The sequence below is a fragment of the Oncorhynchus clarkii genome, chromosome 17 (assembly GCF_045791955.1).
Source record: "Oncorhynchus clarkii lewisi isolate Uvic-CL-2024 chromosome 17, UVic_Ocla_1.0, whole genome shotgun sequence".
NCBI lineage: Eukaryota > Metazoa > Chordata > Actinopteri > Salmoniformes > Salmonidae > Oncorhynchus > Oncorhynchus clarkii.
Window position 1 is genome coordinate 54,783,275 of NC_092163.1, and position 20,688 is coordinate 54,803,962.

General features: G+C 42.1%; 1 protein-coding gene across 2 annotated transcripts in view; it reads left to right on the forward strand.

Annotated features, from left to right (window-relative positions):
- The first annotated feature begins 4,618 nt into the window (after positions 1 to 4,618).
- LOC139371134 (solute carrier family 41 member 1) overlaps positions 4,619 to 20,688 on the forward strand; it is a 30,635-nt gene continuing 14,565 nt past the window's right edge. The window contains exons 1-2 of one of the 2 annotated variants that reach the window (XR_011627208.1): positions 4,619 to 5,040; positions 6,235 to 7,442. Coding sequence is in view for 1 of the 2 variants with exons in the window: in XM_071111222.1 (XP_070967323.1) it covers positions 6,972 to 7,442 (471 nt within the window). In the remaining variant the exon portion in view is untranslated. The remainder of the gene's footprint in view (positions 5,041 to 6,234; positions 7,443 to 20,688) is intronic. The other variant, XM_071111222.1, reaches the window with a different exon arrangement.

Consider the following 20,688-nt stretch of genomic DNA (forward strand, 5'->3'; position numbering starts at 1 on the left):
GCGGATATATGTATTTGTTCTCTGAGCGCCGTACTCAGATTATTGCATAGTTTGCTTTTTCCGTAAAGCTTTTATGAAATTTAACACCGCGGTTGCATTAAGGAGAAGTGTATCTAAAGTCCATGCATAACACTTGTATTTTCATCAACATTTATAATGAGTATTTCTGTAAATTGATGTGGCTCTCTGCAAAATCAACGGATGTTTTTGGAACTAATGAACAAAACACGCCAATGTATACTGAGATTTTTTTATATAAATATTAACTTTATCAAACAAAACATACATGTATTGTGTAACATGAAGTCCTATGAGTGTCATCTGATGAAGATCATCAAAGATTAGTGATTCATTTAATCTCTATTTTGCTTTTTGTGACTCCTCTCTTTGGCTGGAAAAATGCCTGTGTTTTTCTGTGGCTTGGCTCTGACCTAACATAATCGTTTGATTAACAACAAGATTACCTTTAAAATGGTATAAGATAGTTGTATGTTTGAGGAATTTTAATTATGAGATTTCTGTTGTTTTGAATTTGGCACCCTGCACTTCCACTGGCTGTTATCATATCCATCCCGTTAATGGGATTTCAGCCCTGAGAAGTTTTAAAGGCACAGTCAACTTAGTGTATGTAAACTTCTCACCCATTGGAATTGTGATACAGTGAATTATAAGTGAAATAATCTGTCTGTAAACAATTGTTGAAAAAATGACTTGTCATTCCCAAAGTAGATGTCCTAACCAACTTGGCAAGTGATTGAAAAAAAACTAGTTCTAATGACTCCAACCTAGATGTATGTAAACTTTCGACTTCAAACTGTATATTTTGATTTGTTTAACGTTTTTTGGTTACTATATGTGTTATTTCATAGTTTTGATGTCTTCACTATTATTCTACAATGTAGAAAATAGTAAAAAATTAAGAACAACACTGGGGTTCAATGGCCGAGCAGCTGCACACAAGCCTAAGATTACCATGTGCAATGCCAAGCGTCAGCTGGAGTGGTGTAAAGCTTGCCGCCATTGGACTCTGGAGCAGTGGAAATGCATTCTCTGGAGTGATTGTCACCGCCATTCCAGGAGATGGTTTGAGGTGGTGTGTGTACACTGAGGCATACAGGCTGCCAGGCAGCACCATTCCAGGAGATGGTTTGAGGTGGTGTGTGTACACTGAGGCATACAGGCTGCCAGGCAGCACCATTCCAGGAGATGGTTTGAGGTGGTGTGTGTCCACTGAGGCATACAGGCTGCCAGGCAGCACCAGCAGCACCAGAGGCCTGAGATGTGATGATAAACAGTATGCCTTCCTCCATCATTCCTGCTGCTGCTAAGCCCCCTGATCCCTGTGGTGCTACTAGTTTGGGGAACTCATTAGCTGGGCACCCCTAGGGAGGGCAAGAGGGAGGGAAGAAGGAGGAAAGGTGGGAAGTGGAGGCAAGTACAGTATGTCTGCCTCTATGCCCGCATCTCTCTCTCTCTCTCTCTCTCTCTCTCTCTCTCTCTCTCTCTCGCTCTCTCTCGCTCTCTCTCTCTCTTTTCCCCTCCTCAACTTGTTTATACAGCACTCAAACCCTCCCATGGGATTACACACTGTCTACTACACAGATCTTGAATCAGAAAAATGTAACCACTGTCTTCAATCAGTTTGTGGAAACTCTTACCTGTGCTTTCCAAAGGTTTTAGCACTATGCTTCACTAACTTAAATGAAAACTCCACCCCAAAACTATCTTTTTGTAATTGTTTCAGTAGTCTATTGTTGACATAGTCCCAAAATGTTTTGCTTGTCAGCACTCAAGTTTCCAAGATATGTGACTTTCAAAATACAGAAATCATCCCTGTATGATGCATTTTGCCTCTTATGATGCAAAAACGCAGCATCACATGATAAAAAATGCATCATAAGGGGCTGATTTCTGTATTTTGAAAATCCAACATAATTTACAAAAGAAGCATTCATGAATTGGACCATTTTCCTGTCCTGCTAAGCATTCAAAATGTAACAAGTACTTTTGGGTGTCAGAGAAAATATATGGAGTAAAAAATACATTATTGTCTTTAGGAATGTAGTGAAGTAAAAGTAAAAGTTGTCAAAAATATAAATAGGTACAGTAAGTAAGGTACAGATACCCAAAAAACCCGACTTAATCAAATACTTGTTCTCCCCACTGTACAATACTGCGAACATGAAGGCTGCTTGGTCTAAAGTGGAGTAGTCATACCCTCACATCACACCCATTGGCTGTGCTGCTCATGCATTGAATCTGCTCCTCAAGGTCATCATGACACTGAAAACAATAGATACACTCTACAAGAGAGCCAAGGAAATGGTTAGGTATGTGAAGGATCATCAAGTTATAGCAGCAATCTACCTCACCAAGCAAAGTGAGAAGAGTAAGAGCACCAAATTGAAGCTACCCAGCAACACCCATTGGGGTGGTGTTGTCATCATGTTTGACAGTCTCCTGGAGGGGAAGGCATCACTCCAAGAAATGGCTATATCACAGTCTGCCGATATGGACAGCCCTATCAAATCAAATCAAAATGTATTTGCCACATGCGCTGAATACAACAGGTGTAGACTTTACCGTGAAATTCTTAGCCCTTAATCAACAGTTCAAGAAGAAGAAAATATTTACAAAGTAGACTCAAATAAAAAGTAAGAATGAAAAGTAACACAATAAGAATAACAATAGCCATCGAGAGGATCCTCCTGGATTATGTATTTTGGGAGAAAGTGGTAAGCAGCCTGAAACTCCTGAAATCTATAGCAGTAGCCATTGCATGGATTGAGGGAGACAATGCCATCCTGTCTGATGTTCAGACTCTACTTGCATATGTAAGAGAAGAAATCCGTACTGCCTTACCCACTTCACTGTTGCTCCAAGCAGAGGAAACTGCAGTTCTGAAATATATGAAAAAGTGTGAAGACTTCTGCCTGAAGCACATACGTATGTTGGACCCCAAGTATGCTGGCAAGAGCATCCTGTCTGGTGCAGAGATCAACAAGGCCTATGGTGTCATCACTACCATGTCTCGCCACCTTGGCCTGGTAGAGGGCAAGGTTCTTGGCAGTCTGGCGAAGTACACTTCCAAGCAAGTGCTTTGGGATGGCGATGCAAATTATGGCAGTCGTGCCAACTTATCTAATCAGCAACCTGGTGGAAGGGAATTTGTAGATCTGAGGCTCTTTCCCCTGTTGCCTTCATCATCCTCCAAATCCCACCAACATCAGCCACCTCAGAGCACAACTGGTCCTTGTTTGGGAACACACACACCAAAGCACGCAACAGGCTGACCAATACAAGGGTTGAAAAATTGGTGACTATCCAGGCAAATTTGAGGCTTTTTGAGCCTGATAACGAGCCATCCTCAACAAAGTTGGAAAGTGACAGTGAAGATGAGGTCTCAGAGTCAGATGTTCAAGAGGTGGACATTGAGGAGGTCCAGGGAGAAGACATGGAATCCTGAGAGAAAGTCAACCAAAGCTTTAGTTTCTAGACTATAATTTTACAGATGTATGTTGAAAACCTTTTTGGGAGATGCAACGGATCATTGGGGATCATTCAATATTCCCTTTGTTTTGTTGTTTAGTGAAATAACCCCGTGTGAATAGTCAACTCATTTAATTAGTTCAATCCGTAACTAAATTGTTTTATTTATTTATATTGGAAGGAAATCATTTGCAATTATGTCTACTTATGATAAGGTAAAATGTTTGTTTCTGTCTCCATATGACATGGTAAACATATACAACGCAAAAAAACATCTACATTTAAATGGTATTAATATTCATTTGCATATATTTTCATTAATTCTCATATATTCCCGTTAATTCCCATATATTCCCGTTAATTCCCACGGAAAGTTTCCACCTCTGAATATTCCCCAAAATGTGCAACCCTAACTGTAGCTAACACTTTATGTATTTCTTGTTACATCTCCAACCTGGTACAACCCCAACTTCAATCTGAAAACGAGTCAGTTAGCAAACGACAGGAAACAGCACTTGGCCCCTGCCTGCCATTGTGAAAACCCTGAGTGTAATCCAGCACTAACACCTATATGGGCTTTAGCGTTGTTTTTTTGCATTGTATATATTTACCATGTCATATGGAGACAGAAACATAAACATTTTGGGTAAATGTCATCTTGAGTGAAACAGATGACCCAAGATCACTACCTAGTCAGTCCACTTGACATTGGTGAAAACAGGTCACATTGGTACCTTGACCTGAGTCACATAGTTGATATCTAGCCTATCAGTTGCTGAGGTCAAATTATAGTTGATGTAATTCTGTGAATGCCTAAGTTTTAGCTCACTTTCAAGGTGTTGGAAAGTACAGATGACCTGGGCTCAATACCATTTCCCCTGTGCTATTGTCTATGATCTCTACTAGTGTACTATAAAGATATTAGAATATCATCCTAATCATGTATTGTTTATGTGTACTTCTGAATGAGCATGGTGATGACCAATCCAGTTATATAAGGATGTGTTGGTGAAAGGGTTATCTGAAAGTCCACTTCAGATGCAATGAAGAATCCAGTCTATAACCATCCCAACTCTTCGCTCCATGGGTGTTATTGGCAGGGATAGATCAAATCACTTCCGTGCTTTCGGACAGAGACGTGGCTCAACCGTTCATGGAGAAAATATAAACATTAATTTATAAACAGGGAGAAGCAGGAGGGGGCTCTCACGCACACGTGCTCACGTCATCTCTGGTGGACCCGCCTTGTGATTTCCTATGCCAGGATGTGGTTTATACAGTAGATGCGCATGTAGAGGCTCGCATGGTTCTTCTGAATGGAACAATGTGACGGTCGGAAAGTGACAGCCTTAACCACTCGGGGTTAACGATTAAGCCTGGTACGGGCCGTTACCGTACATAAGGCATGCACACCTGCGCCCACACAGGCTGCAGCACACATTATAACCGAGTGCAGGATATGAGACAACCGTTGTGTGGCGTTCAGCAGTGCCCTCTGTTCTGCTTCTGTTTTGAGTTCTCTCGTCTCCTCTGTGGATCTACGCGGTTTAGGTAAAGAACTGTCTGTTATACCTGATGTGCTGGTACCGATCCAGACCTATTGGATGGGGATGCTGACCAAAGACTATTTTCATGTTTTATTACTCATTGCCCCCCCCCCCCCCCCCTCCCTCTCTCTCTCTCTCTCTCTCTCTCTCTCTCTCTCTCTCTCTCTCTCTGTGTGAATAAATGTTTATTATCGGTAAGGGAATATTTTTTGTTGTTGTCATGGCCACTTCAGAGAATATTTCCTGCCTCATGTTAGCGTTATGTTATGGCTAGTTTATCTGTCAAGCCAGTTGCTTGAACTATTTCATTAGACATAACTGGGCTGGCTACACTTTGAGAGAAAAAATCCACATGATCTGTCATTTAATACAGCGATCGTGTTGGAATTATTACTAAAACAGGAGGGTTCCCCCTATTCAGCTACGACCAAGCTTGTACTAATTTACGCCTTTGCCATGTTGGGCTGCCGGGTATTGGTCTTGACTACTAAACAGAGCAAAGGATTGTTCCCGGACCAGGGGGGAAACCAAATGCGCACTGACGTTTCAGCGTATCCTCTACGGATGTCATAACATGCTGGGAGAGAATCAGCGTTAGAGGATGTACACCTTGATTGAAGGCAGATTATTTATAGCCGGTCAGAGGAAATGACATGTTTGGCGCTGTATCCTGTATATATCCCCGTTTGTAAACGTTCCTATAGGCAACCCCTCTTCACAACGCCAAACAAGAGTGTAAAAGCGTGGAGAGGTGTTGGCACAAAACACCGCTTTTAACGGTTAGCCGAACCTTAGTAAACTCATCTTGAAGTAGACAGCTGAAAGTAAACGCTGATTTAGGTGGGCTAGAGCCTAAGTGTTTAAGGGTTCTGTTCATCCATAGATCATGATCATGTCAAGAAATTATGCCGCTGTGGAATTAGGTAACAATGTAGGCCTATTGATATGGACATCACCCGTTTGAGGATAACATAGGCAAACAGCCTAAAATTGTATTTTTAAATATCTCACCAGTGCCTACCAAATACATTCAGTATTGCCATGACCATTCCATTGGACATTTGCGCGCAATAATGCCATTTAAAGGCAAATGGCTACAAAAGCCAATAAAACAGTTTGAATCAATTTTGTAAAGCTAATATTTCATGTGAACATGTAGCCTATGCATAAACGTTATTCTTAATCTCTTCTCTTTCAGGAGAACCGTGGCCAGAGCGCTGGAGGATAAGTACTTTTCCGCAGTTCAGTAACCCTATCCGTGCTGCAGATCTTTAAATACTCTTCATAAAATCACCACGTGGTGTAAGGTGAGACCTTCCCAGCCCCGGACACCGACTGGCGCGAGCTAGTCTTGAGAGAACTGTCAGAGTGCGTGCAGGACTGGACTGCGCTCTTGGATGACTTTCTGAAAATAACAACTGGACCTAGGCTACTTCATTTACCTTTTAAGACCAACTTTTCAATACCCTTTGGCTACCAGACGTTATTGACCAGATTATGCTATCAGATAACATTGACCAGATAACAATTTGTTTGTTTCTTTGTTTTTGATATATTTTTGGAAAATATATGTTTCATTCTTCTATCCATCTGCATACCTTGAGCACGCAGTGAATGGAGAACATACTCGAGCTTCTCCCGAAGCACCGGCAAGAGGGTACGCACGCCTGGGGGAGAGCGGCGACTCACACCTGCCTTTGCAGACGCAAGAGTAGCCTAGTTGCGCCCTTGAATCGTTTTTTTATTACCACATAATTTCGCGTTCGTGACCACACCTGAGTGCCACTCACTAGCATTTTTTAATGGGATAAATTATGTTGTGAGATCAGGTTATTAAAAACCGATCAAGGGAAATCTAAACTCAATTAAACGTCCCACACCTTTTGGCCATAGCCTATATTTCTCATTCAGTCTACTGTCCCCAAAAGCTTCCGCATGGTACTTTGGTCGAAAGATCAAGACAAACCGTTGGACACTGACATGTCATCGGGGGCGATAGAGATGAAGAAGGAAGTGGTGCCACCAGCATACCTCCACTCCAACGGTTCCGTTCACCCAGCCATCCTCACCGAGGACCCCGAGGAGATGAGACCGGAGGAGAGGGGCGAGTACGAGCTCACGGAGGTGACATCCGTCGCTGACAGGTCTGGTGAACCAGGAGATGAGGACCGGGAGATAGTGGTGATAGACTGTAGGGCGAATGCCAAGGGCCAGCGCGAGGAGGACGCTCTCCTGGAGAACGCCAGCCAGAGCAATGAGAGTGACGACATAAGCACTGACCAGAGCCCAGAGCCACCGGCGCCATTGAAGGAGACCTCCTTCTCTATTGGCCTCCAGGTAGTCTTACCGTTCCTGCTGGCCGGGTTCGGGACAGTGGCGGCGGGTATGGTGCTGGACATCGTTCAGGTGAGGAGAGACTATTTTGATGTTTATTGCTAATCGGGATGCTTGGGACGACCTAATTCCGACGTCACCCCATTGAAGAAGACATTTTAAACAGTTAAGGTAATGGTTAGGGTTTAGGGTAGGGTTGTCCCTAGGATTCTGATTAGTGTCTACCCTGTTTTGATTCACACCAATTTATTTCTGATGTGACAGGTAACATGGTCAGATAAAAACTCCTGAACCTACTGATTCAATCTGCAGTATGGACTAAGAAACAGAATGTTGAGACATAGTTCTTTTCCACCTGTAGGCTATAGACAACACTATTCCCTGTGTCAGGAACTGTACTGTAATGTGCTTATGCTACCTCATCCACAATCTAGTAGTCACTACAGTCCCAGTCCTATTAAGACAATAAGGGCCCAGTGTTCAGCCAATTGCTACAGTTGGGTTGTTAGTCATGCTTGTCACTGACACAAGGGAGGGAGGAAGTGGAATAGACACTGTTGCCTGTCTGATTGATTTAGTCACATATATTATTATATTAGTATGCATAACTAAACCTAAACTGAATAGCATTGCAATGTTTGGCCTAAGCTGCTGTCATTGTGTGATGATGAGCGATGACTACTAAGGGGCTGGTCTTGGGCATGTTTCAATGAACTGCTTGGTTCGAGTCAGATTGGCCCAGCGCCCGTCAATCCCTTTCCTGCCAGCCAATGTGACAGCTCAGCTCTGATGATGGACAGAATGGGAGGTTATCGGAGACCATGGGAGTATCTACGTAACATATGACCCCTTCACCCCCCACCTGGCACATGTTGGAACACAGTCTGTTCTTGGAAGGGGGAGGGGAGGTTGAGGAGGTTGAGGAGGTAGAGAGGACAGCTGGGCCGTTTAATAAAGACTTGTCTGTTGATTTATCTGACATATCTGTGAATACTGCTGAGACAGAGACTCAAACACATAGGTTTATCCTCATGGTTCCGATTAAAAAGAATATAGCAGAACAGAATAGAATAACACATAGAGTGGAACAGAGGATAGTATAGTGGTTATTTCAGCCACTGTAGCTGACTGTAACCCGAAGGAGACCAACAACAGAACCGCTGGGTTCTGAGAGCCACAGGGAAAACAATTCAACTAACTTATAATTACTCTCCTTCCCACTTTCCTGTTGACTTGCCTGGTGTAAACTGGGTGTGGGTGTTATTGTTGGTATGTGTGTGTGTGAACACATGGTGTGGGTGTTATTGTTGGTACATGTGTGTGTGAACACTTGCGTACAAGTGTGTACAGTGTAAAAATACAGTCCTGGGCACCTGGCAGGTCATATATTTCTTTAAGGTCAGCCTCTGCTACAGATAAAGCTGGAGGTGCCTGGTTGCTGGGAGACCAAGCGCTGGCTCCGACTACCCATTTTGATGCCAACATGGTGTACCCCAGGAACTCTGGACAGAGAGAGAGAGAGAGGGGGAAGGAGGGAGGGAGAAGGAGAGGAGAGGGGTAAGTAGGGAGTGGAATGAACACACAGAGAGAGAGAGAGAGAGAGAGAGAGAGAGAGAGAGAGAGAGAGAGGGAAGGCAGAGAGGTGGGAAGGAGGGAGGGAGAAGGAGAGGAGAGGGGTAAGTAGGGAGTGGAATGAACACACAGAGAGAGAGAGAGAGGGAAGGCAGAGAGGGGGAAGGAGGGAGGGAGAAGGAGAGGAGAGAGGTAAGTAGGGAGTGGAATGAACACACAGAGAGAGAGAGAGAGAGAGAGAGAGAGAGAGAGAGAGAGAGAGAGAGAGAGAGAGAAGGCAGAGAGGGGGTAAGGAGGGAGGGAGAAGGAGATGAGAGGGGTAAGTAGGGAGTGGAATGAACACAGAGAGAGAGAGAGAGAGAGAGAGAGAGGGTGAAGAGGTAGAAAGTGCCTACCTGTGAGGTGGGAGTGGTTCTAGTGTTATAACTGTTGTTATAAGGACAGATTACTGCCTTACTGTGGTTTAAAGCCTGCACTCTCATGCCGTTAACCATGTCATGCCCTCTAATCAGGAATTGTTCACTCAGGAATTGTTCAACCAGCGCTCAGGAATTGTTCACTTCAGAATTTCTCTCTCTCCTTGTCTGTCTACCTCTCTCATTTTATAATTTGTTCATATCATGCTGATTCATCTAAGCAATTGTTGATCTCAGAGTCAATAACAACAGAAAGATAAAGATAAGAGAAAGTTATATCATTCCCTATGTGAAGAGACATAGTAATGACAATGTTGTTCAGTATAGTAAATGGTTCTAGAAGCTTGTCTAGTAGATTCTATCACATTCTAATTCCTCTCCCTTGACACTGCTAACTGCTAACTCAGCTAATCCCCTTCTGCCCTTGCAGGACGCAATTCTCTCTCTCTCTCTCTCTCTCTCTCTCTCTCTCTCTCTCTCTCTCTCTCTCTCTCTCTCATTAATTAAGCAAGCTGGCTCTGACTCAGATGTATGGTAGATGCAAAATATCTCATCCCCTCAGTGTGTGTGTGTGTGTTGCCCCTTGGCTCAGCTTCTGGAAAGGTAATGGTGGCCCAGGGTGATGCATGTACATGTTCTCAACAGCGTTCTCTACCATGTCTGTGTAAAATGTGACCCACCTCTTTAACTTCACTTAGTTTCCCCCTTTACACACAAACACACAAACATATGCACACACACCCTCTAGCCCAAATCCGCCAGAGTTGCCCAGGATAGACAACACAGGACAGTGTGGAAAAGGAAGGGACTGATTTATAAATACACTAGATGATTGATAATGGGTGCTGTGTTGAAGCCGAAAATGACTCCATCTTGCCACTCCCCCACCATGGCAAAAAATATTTAGAAATATAGAAATAGAAATATATTTATTAATATCTACATTAGTTTTTGCCACATTTACAGTGGGAAGAAAAAGTATGTGAACCCTTTAGAATTACCTGGTTTTCTGCATAAATTTGTCATCAAATTTAATCTGATCTTCATCTAAGTCACAACAATAGACAAACACAGTTTGCTTAAACTAATAACACATCAAGCAATTATATGTTTGCATGTCTTTATTGAACACACCGTGTAAACATTCACAGTGCAGGTTGGAAAAAGTATTTGAACCATTGGATTTAATAACTGGTTGACCCTCCTTTGGCAGCAATAACCTCAACCAAATGTTTTCTGTAGTTGCAGATCTTGTGAATAGTAAACTCAAATGTTGTGAGTGTTTTTTATGGGGCAGGGCAGCTCTAACCAAAATCGCCAATCACATCTCATTGATTCGACTCCAGGTTAGTTGACTCCTGACTCCAATTAGTTTTTGGAGAAGTCATTATCCTAGGGGTTCACATAATTTTTCCAACCTACACTTTTTCCAACCTGAATGTTTAAATTATGCATTCAATATAGACAATAAAAATACAATAATTTGTGTTATTAGTTTAAGCAGACTGTGTTTGTCTATTGTGGTGACTTAGATGAAGTTCAGAACAAATTTTATGTCAAATTTATGCAGTAATCCAGGAAATTCCAAATGGTTCACATACTTTCTCTTGCCACTGTATTTTATTACAGCCACCTTAATGCATACATTTCAATTATATTATGTGTGCTAAACATTAAAAAAGAACATAAAAAAACATAAAACATGAAAAAAAACATAAAAAATATCAAATCATTTTCCTTAAAGTATAATTTTGAGAGATTGGGAATGTTACTGTCCCCACTAAAACAACAACAATACTTAAATACTTGAATCATTTCATTTAAATACTATAGAATTCCATGAATTACTATGGAGGACAGCTCCTACTGGGGGGTGCCAATATGGCCGACTCGTGGCTTTAAAGCCTTTCAATGGCCAAAGTTTTGCATCAACAAACCATGGTTTATAAACGTCATTGGTTCAGTACTGTCTTTCAACCTCAAGACACAGTGTCCCAAGACTGTCTGTCAATGCCAATCCATGAGCAGTGGGCTTGCTGAAATGGCCCTAGCTGAAATGGTCCTCTGAAATGGACACTTACTGTCAGTGGTAAAAATATTTGGAAGTACTTCTTAAGTACTGTAGTTTTTTGGGCTATTTGTACTTTATTTATTCATATTTTTGACAATTTTTACTTTTACTCCACTACATTCCTAAATACAATATCTACTTTTTACTCCCATACATTTTGCCTGACACTCAAAAGTACTCGTTACATTTTACACAATTTAGAACGTTTTCCACCACTGGTTACTGTAGGTCATTGAGAGGACTGGTCACAGATTTGTTCTTCGTTGGATGTGATTTTTGTGTTTACATTCCTAGGTATGTCAAAGGTCAAGACTGGTGCAATGGTTGTTTTTATGTTTGTCTGGAAGGAGGGTGATGCTTCCAGTAGAAAGGGAGAACACCCCACCCCAGATAGTGTTAGACACAGTTTATTGACATTCACAGATTAAATAGTGTAAATATGTGTGGTAACTTGTTTGTCTGCTGGTTTGTGGAATTTATCCTAGCTATCTGTCTCTCATCCGTCTTTCTGTCTGCCTTACACTGTGGCATCGGATGACGTGCAGATGACCAATATAAAACAGCAAGGCGAGACGTGGGTTCAGCCTCAGTGCCTCAAAAACAGACAAACAATCTAAAAATATAGGAAAACGTAAACAGGAAAACACAATCAACACAAAGGCCTCACAACAGCCAAGCCCTTTCTGCCCAAGGGAGGCCATTTTCGGTCAACCACATCCAGGGTTTCTACAGGAGCCAGTGTGAAACCAGAGTGTGGTCTTGGTCGCCTGTGGGAAACCAGAGTGTGGGCTTGGTCGCCTGTGGATCTGATTTAGCCTCATAATCTGGTAAATCCAGCGGTCTCTCTCATTTTAATCTGGAATGTTATCCACAGAAGATAATAAAGATATAATCTCTATGGTGCTAACAGTCATTTAATTGATCTGCTAAGCTCTTGTCACACACACTATCATGAATGACAAAATGGATGTCTCTCATCACCTCCCTCCCTTCACGTGCTTTCCTTATTTCCACTAAATATTTGCTTTAAACTTACATTTTCTGCCAGATCAGAGATCATTGAGGAATGGGCACAAGGAAAGGAAGCTTGTTTAGTTTATTGAGATCGAGCCAGGTTAGAGTGCAGTGCAGCACCGTCCCACAACTCCCTGCTCCTCTCCAGAATGGATCATCTGATACATACAGTGGGGTCTGACATTATTGACACCCTTTTTAAAGATGAGCAAAAATGACTGTATAAAATAAATAATTCAAACACTGAGCTATATCGTGTGTTCAAAAATATTGGTAAATGATGTTATTTTATACAGTGCCTTGCGAAAGTATTCGGCCCCCTTGAACTTTGCGACCTTTTGCCACATTTCAGGCTTCAAACATAAAGATATGAAACTATTTTTTTGTGAAGAATCAACAACAAGTGGGACACAATCATGAAGTGGAACGACATTTATTGGATATTTCAAACTTTTTTAACAAATCAAAAACTGAAAAATTGGGCGTGCAAAATTATTCAGCCCCCTTAAGTTAATACTTTGTAGCGCCACCTTTTGCTGCGATTACAGCTGTAAGTCGCTTGGGGTATGTCTCTATCAGTTTTGCACATCGAGAGACTGACATTTTTTCCCATTCCTCCTTGCAAAACAGCTCGAGCTCAGTGAGGTTGGATGGAGAGCATTTGTGAACAGCAGTTTTCAGTTCTTTCCACAGATTCTCGATTGGATTCAGGTCTGGACTTTGACTTGGCCATTCTAACACCTGGATATGTTTATTTTTGAACCATTCCATTCTAGATTTTGCTTTATGTTTTGGGTCATTGTCTTGTTGGAAGACAAATCTCCGTCCCAGTCTCAGGTCTTTTGCAGACTCCATCAGGTTTTCTTCCAGAATGGTCCTGTATTTGGCTCCATCCATCTTCCCATCAATTTTAACCATCTTCCCTGTCCCTGCTGAAGAAAAGCAGGCCCAAACCATGATGCTGCCACCACCATGTTTGACAGTGGGGATGGTGTGTTCAGCTGTGTTGCTTTTACGCCAAACATAACGTTTTGCATTGTTGCCAAAAAGTTCAATTTTGGTTTCATCTGACCAGAGCACCTTCTTCCACATGTTTGGTGTGTCTCCCAGGTGGCTTGTGGCAAACTTTAAACAACACTTTTTATGGATATCTTTAAGAAATGGCTTTCTTCTTGCCACTCTTCCATAAAGGCCAGATTTGTGCAATATACGACTGATTCTTGTCCTATGGACAGAGTCTCCCACCTCAGATGTAGATCTCTGCAGTTCATCCAGAGTGATCATGGGCCTCTTGGCTGCATCTCTGATCAGTCTTCTCCTTGTATGAGCTGAAAGTTTAGAGGGACGGCCAGGTCTTGGTAGATTTGCAGTGGTCTGATACTCCTTCCATTTCAATATTATCGCTTGCACAGTGCTCCTTGGGATGTTTAAAGCTTGGGAAATCTTTTTGTATCCAAATCCGGCTTTAAACTTCTTCACAACAGTATCTCGGACCTGCCTGGTGTGTTCCTTGTTCTTCATGATGCTCTCTGCGCTTTTAACGGACCTCTGAGACTATCACAGTGCAGGTGCATTTATACGGAGACTTGATTACACACAGGTGGATTGTATTTATCATCATTAGTCATTTAGGTCAACATTGGATCATTCAGAGATCCTCACTGAACTTCTGGAGAGAGTTTGCTGCACTGAAAGTAAAGGGGCTGAATAATTTTGCACGCCCAATTTTTCAGTTTTTGATTTGTTAAAAAAGTTTGAAATATCCAATAAATGTCGTTCCACTTCATGATTGTGTCCCACTTGTTGTTGATTCTTCACAAAAAAATACAGTTTTATATCTTTATGTTTGAAGCCTGAAATGTGGCAAAAGGTCGCAAAGTTCAAGGGGGCCGAATACTTTCGCAAGGCACTGTATTAATACAGTTGCTCAGAGAAAGATATCTTATTTAACAAGAAATACTTATTTTTAAAGCTAGGGGTCAAAATTATAGATTGTAGATTGTTTGTCTGTTTTTGAGGCACTGAGGCTGAACCCACGTCTCGCCTTGCTGTTTTATATTGGTCATCTGAACATCTTCCGATGCCACAGTGTAAGGCAGACAGAAAGACGGATGAGAGACATATTCCTTAATTAATTGTTTTTTCTGTTTTTTTCTGAAAATTGCATTGTTGGTTAAGGGCTTATAAGTAAGCATTTCACTGTAAGATCTACACTTGTTGTATTCGGCGCATGTGGCAAATAAAATTTGATTTGAGGCCTGACATTCTCCTGTAGAATTCTCTGATACAGAGCAGAATTCATGGTTCCTTCTATTAAGGAAAGTCGTCCAGGTCCTGAGGCAGCAAAGCATCCCCAAACCATCACACTACCACCACTACGCTTGAATGCTGGTATGAGGGTTTTACTGTAGAATTCAGTGTTTGGTTCTCGCCAGGCATAATGGGACCCATGACCCCTAATCCCAATTGAGATGTTGTGGCAAGACTTGAAACGAGCAGTTCATTCTTGAAAAGCCACACGTGTTGTTGAGGTAAAGCAGTTCTGCATGGAAGAGTGGGCCAAAATCCCTCCACAGCGTCGTGAGAGACTGATCAACAACTACAGGAAGCGTTTGGTTGCAGTCATTGCAGCTAAAGGTGGCACAACCAGTTATTGAGTGTAAGGGGGCAATTAGTTTTTCACACAGGGGAATTGGGTGTTGCATAACTTTGTTAATTCAATAAATGAAAAAAGTATCAATTTTGTTTATTTGGTAACTTAGGTTCATTTGATCAAATATTTGGTTTTGGTTGAAGATCTGATAACATTCAGTATCAAAAATATACAAAAATAGATACAATCAGAAAGGGGTGAAGTACTTTTTCACAGCACTCTATATGCACAGCGGTTTCATTTAAGCAACAGTGGGCAAACGGGGCTGCATTACCTAACTCTGCAACCTGACCCCTTGGACGGCATACCACAGCCTGTATGCCTCTGATACATCATGATACTGACTGTCCACAGAGTTCGCAGAACTGGGGCTGGTCATTGGGGAGTGAGGGGGTTGTTGGCTGGGCTCCACTGTTCCATTGGAGATAACAACATATATCACAGCTGGAGAAGAGAGTAGAGAGAGGAGGAGAGGGTGAAAGGTGGGTAAGGAAAGGAAAAGGGGGTTTATGGAAGAGAGGCAGAGAGAGAGAGAAGTGGGTTTGGGAAGATAGAGAGATTGGGGAAAAGATTGTGGGTAGATAGGAAGGGAACGAGAGAGTGAATTGGGTTAAAGGGTAGAAATGACATGGGGGGGGGGGGGGTCTAGGGGCACGAGGGGAATCAGAGCTGGGGTGGCAGAGTGCCAGGAGGTAGGGTGGTGGGGTCCCTGCGGAGTCGGCTGCTTTAAAGAGCCCAGGCTGCTGACCGACAGAGAGCAGCGGTGTTAACCTCCCACTGGGCACAGACAGTTCAACATATATTTTGGATTTACAAAATAGATGTTCAACTAACATGAATTCAATGTGAAATCAACCAAAAATTGCACCGTGTCATTGGATTTAGGTTAAAAGTGGGTTGAAAAACAGATGAAATTCCCTTAGGTTGATGACTTTTGGCAAATTCAATCAGTGTTCACATCAAATTATTTTGTTAATAAATGTGGAAACGACATTGATTCAACCAGTTTTTGCCCAGTAGGCAGGACAACGTCATCTAGGTATTATTCCTCTCCTCTTTTCTCCTCTCCATTCTCTCTTCTTCTCTCCTCTCCTCCTCTCCATTCTCTCTTCTTCTCTCCTCTCCTCTCCTTTCTCTCTTCTCTTCTTCTCTCCTCTTTTCTTTTCTCCTCTCCATTCTCTCTTCTCTTCTTCTCTCCTCTCCTCTTTTCTCCTCTCCATTCTCTCTTCACTCCTCTCCTCCTCTCCATTCCCTCTTCTCTTCATCTCTCCTCTCCTCTCCATTCTCTCTTCTCTTCTTCTCTCCTCTCCATTCTCTCTTCTCTCCTCCTCTCCATTCTCTCTTCTCTTCTTCTCTCCTCTCCTCCTTTCCATTCTCTCTTCTCTTCTCTCCTCCTCTCCTTTCTCTGACAGCCTCTCAGTATTGATTAAACTGTGGGCTGGCTGGGCTGAGCTGTAAGTGCTGGGGGCCAGTGGGACTGGCTCTAAATATCAGCACTTTCTCTGTTGATGGATCAATGTTCAGCCCCAACCTTATACCCCAGACTTATACCCCCGTCCCAGCCTTGGCTAACCCAGCCCATCCCTAGCTATTTACCCCAAACTCATCCTCATACCCTAGCCCCACTCTGCTTCTCCTCCCATTGCACTGGGCTAATGGAGAAACACCAGAGATGTACTTCACCCCACCCAGTCTTTTGAAAAAAATATATATATTTAACTAGGTAAGTCAGTTAAGAACAAATTCTTATTTACAATGAAGGCCTACACCGGCCAAACCCAGACGACGCTGGGCCAATTGTGCGCCGCCCTATGGGACTCCCAATCACAGCCGGTTGTGATGCAGCCTGGATTCAAACCAGGGTGTCTGTAATGACGCCTCTAGCACTGAGATGTAGTGCCTTAGACCACTGCGCCACTCGGGAGCCCAAAATCATTAGTTCAGGGACTCATAGAGACCATCTCAAGGGCTGGAAAACAGCCAAAGAGGGGGCCAAAGTGGGCCAGTAATCAACTCCAGTACCACAGAGTCATCCACTGAATTTACATTTGATTCTATAACACCTTAGCTGCGTGAGCACATGCATTTGTGTGTATGATTTATTTATTTCCACAAGCCTAAATTACCTTTCAGATTGACACTGAACAAAAATATAATGCAACATGGGACAAGTGTTGGTCCCATGTTTCAGGGTGCTGAGGAGTATTTCTGCCCTTTTGTGGGGGGAAAACTCATTCTGATTGGTAGGGCCTGGCTCCCCAGTCGGTGGGCCTGGCTGCCAAGTGGGTGGGCCTGGCTGCCAAGTGGGTGGGCCTATGCCCTCCAAGGCCCACCCATAGCTGCACCACTGCCCAGTCATTTGAAATCCATAGTTTAGGGCCTCATTTATTTATTTCAATTGACTGATTTCCTGATATGAACTGTAACTCACTAAAGTCTTTGAAATTGTTGCATGTTGTGTTTATATTTTTGTTCAGTATAGCTGCTCTTGCTCCTGGCTGACTTTGCCTCAAGTTGTTCGCTGTGGAAAGGTAGGGTAATTGTGCTGAGGCAGTGAGGTAGCAGGCAGATGGAGGGTTACATTAAAACACTGTGGGTTGCAAGTACTGTACGAAAGGTGATAATAAAATGTCCTCTTGTCCACTGTTGTTCCGCGGAGAGAGAGAGGCTGGTGGAGAGAGAGAGCAAGAGAGAGAGAAGGCGCGGGTGGAGGTTGAGAGAAGAGAGGGAGAGAGAAGTGGCAGAAAGAGGGTGGTGAATTGCTGTAGTGTGAGGTCAAAATGACCTTGCTCCTCTCCAGAGTGAATAAGATCATATGATCCCAACGCAGTCTCGACAAATAGAATATTATTAAGATGAGACAGAGATCAGGTTTCAGATTGAATCAATATCAAACTCAATATCAGCAAGACATTGTCGACCTCAGCAGTGTCCAGTGTGATCCGCTGTTGGGTTTGTAATATAATGAGATATTGTAGCATGAAAACTCAGTGATAACTGCATCACGATAACTGTTTTATCACAATCGAAATCAGACTTTATACTAATTTGTAGGTCAGTAAAGGTTATTTTGTTGTGTAGGTGGCGTGTTGTATTGTGCAGTAGTGGTGCGTTGGTAAATTCCCTGGGGAAGACAAGCCAGGAAAAAAGCCATATTGCAACCTGTTGTGATAACTGCATTGTTTGTGCAATTAACCTTTCTAGGACTGGGGAACCCCTCGCCAACAGCCAATGAAATTGCAGGGCGCCAAATACAAATCAACAGAAATCTCATAAATCAAATTTCTCAAACATACAAGTATTAGGCACCATTTTAAAGATACAATTCTCGTTAATCCAGCTACAGTGTCTGATTTCAAAAATGCTTTACAGCGAAAGCTCCAAAAACGATTATGTTAGGTCACCACCAACTCACAGAAAAACACAGGCATTTTTCCAGCCAAAGAGAAGAGTCACAAAAAGCACAAATAGAGATAAAATGAATCACTAACCTTTGATGATCTTCATCAGATGACACTCATAGGACTTCATGTTACACAATACATGTATCTTTTGTTCGGTAAAGTTCATATTTATATCCAAAAATCTAATTTTACATTGGCATGTTATGTTCAGTAGTTCCAAAACATGCAGTGATTTTGCAGAGAGCTACATTAATTTACAGAAATACTCATTATAAATGTTGATGAAAATACGTGTTATACATGGAAATATACATAAACTTCTCCTTAATGCAACCGCTGTGTCAGATTTCAAAAAAACTTTACGGAAAAAGCATAATCTGAGTACGGCGCTCAGAGCCCAAAACAGCCAAAATATCTGCCATGTTGCGCAGTCAACATTAGTCATAAATAGCATTATAAATATTCACTTACCTTTGACGATCTTCATCGGAATGCACTCCCAGGAATCCCAGTTCAACAATAAATGTTTGATTTGTTCAATAATGTCCATCATTTATGTCCAAATAGCTTATTTTGTTAGGGCAAATCCAAACGCTTGTTCAGGTCCAGTCGGACGAAAAGTTCAAAAAGTTATATTACAGGTCGAAGAAACTTGTCAAACTAAGTATAGAATCAATCTTTAGGATGTTTTTAAATGTTCAATAATGTTCCAACTGAAGAATTCCATTGTCTGTAGAAAAGCAGTGGGAATGAGAGATACCTCTCATGTGAACACGCGTGACTGAGAACGAGGCTGCTGCCAGACCCCTTAGTCAAACAGCTCTCATTCGCTCCCACTTCACAGTAGAAGCCTGAAACAACGTTCTAAAGACGGTTGACATCTAGTGGATGTCGATAGGGGCCGAGTTCAAAAACTACAAACCTCAGATTTCCCACTTCCTGTTTGGATTTTTTCAGGTTTTTGCCTGCCATATGAGTTCTGATATACTCACAGACATCATTCAAACAGTTTTAGAAACTTCAGATTGTTTTCTATCCAATAATAATAATATGCATATATTAGCATCTGGGACTGAGTAGGAGGCAGTTCATTCAAAAGTGAAAATGCTGCCTCCTATCCCAAAGAAGTTAACCCGTTTGTTCATACGCCACTGTCATATACAGTACAATAAGGCAGAGACAACAAAAAGACAACAGTCACACAGTGGCGGAATAAATTCAACCACACATACATTTGTTTCATCACAAAACCGGAGAGCAACATCCGTCTGCTGAAGTTCACAATAGCAAGTATTCCATCTAACAAAGAGTGGTCAAGCAAGTTAATATTTCCGACAGTTTACTAAACAATTACTGATTTAGAACCACGGGGAGTTACAGCAAGTCAGCACGAAGACAACTGGTGCACTTCCTCTGCCATTCCAGAACCATTCCCACTGGGCAAAAACTGTTTGAATGAACATTGTTTCCAAATCATTTAAATAACAAAACATCAATGTGATGACGTTGAATCCACGTGGAAAACTGATTGGATTTGCAAAAAGTCATCAACGTCAGGGAATTGCTTATTTTTATCACCCAACTTTTACATTTTACATTTGTGCCCAGTTGGTTTCAACTTAAACGTAATCAAATCAACTAGGCTATATATACTTATCCTAATACAGTGAAAACAAACTTAAACACACCAAAGACAATTTAGTCCTATCAACTAGACTGGCTGAACTCCAAAGCAATTGTCCTCTCTTTTATGTTGCCAAAATGGTCTATTACTGTCAAACAATAGTACACACTTTTAGTTTTAGCCAGCTAGACTAGGCTAGCTGGCTAAAACACTTGCCAGGCCCCTGACTTCCTTGATTTGGCATGAACCAGTTAAGTTAGCTGCGTCAGGACCACCCACAGTTGAGCTCAGCTGAACACTGATTGGATAATTATTTTATATATTTTTTTATGAATGAAGGTCAAATGCTGGAATCAATTAATGAAATGCTACGGTGGCAACATGTCATACTATTTTTGTCGAGACAGCATCATATACTTGGGCTACACATACTGAGATAGCGGGGCGCTGTTTCCCTCGCTCGGATGATTTCTCCGGTGAGAATTGAAGGACAATTATGAAAAGACAGAGAGACGAAAAATAAGTTGTTATATAATAAAAATGGTTTTAATGATCACATTTTTG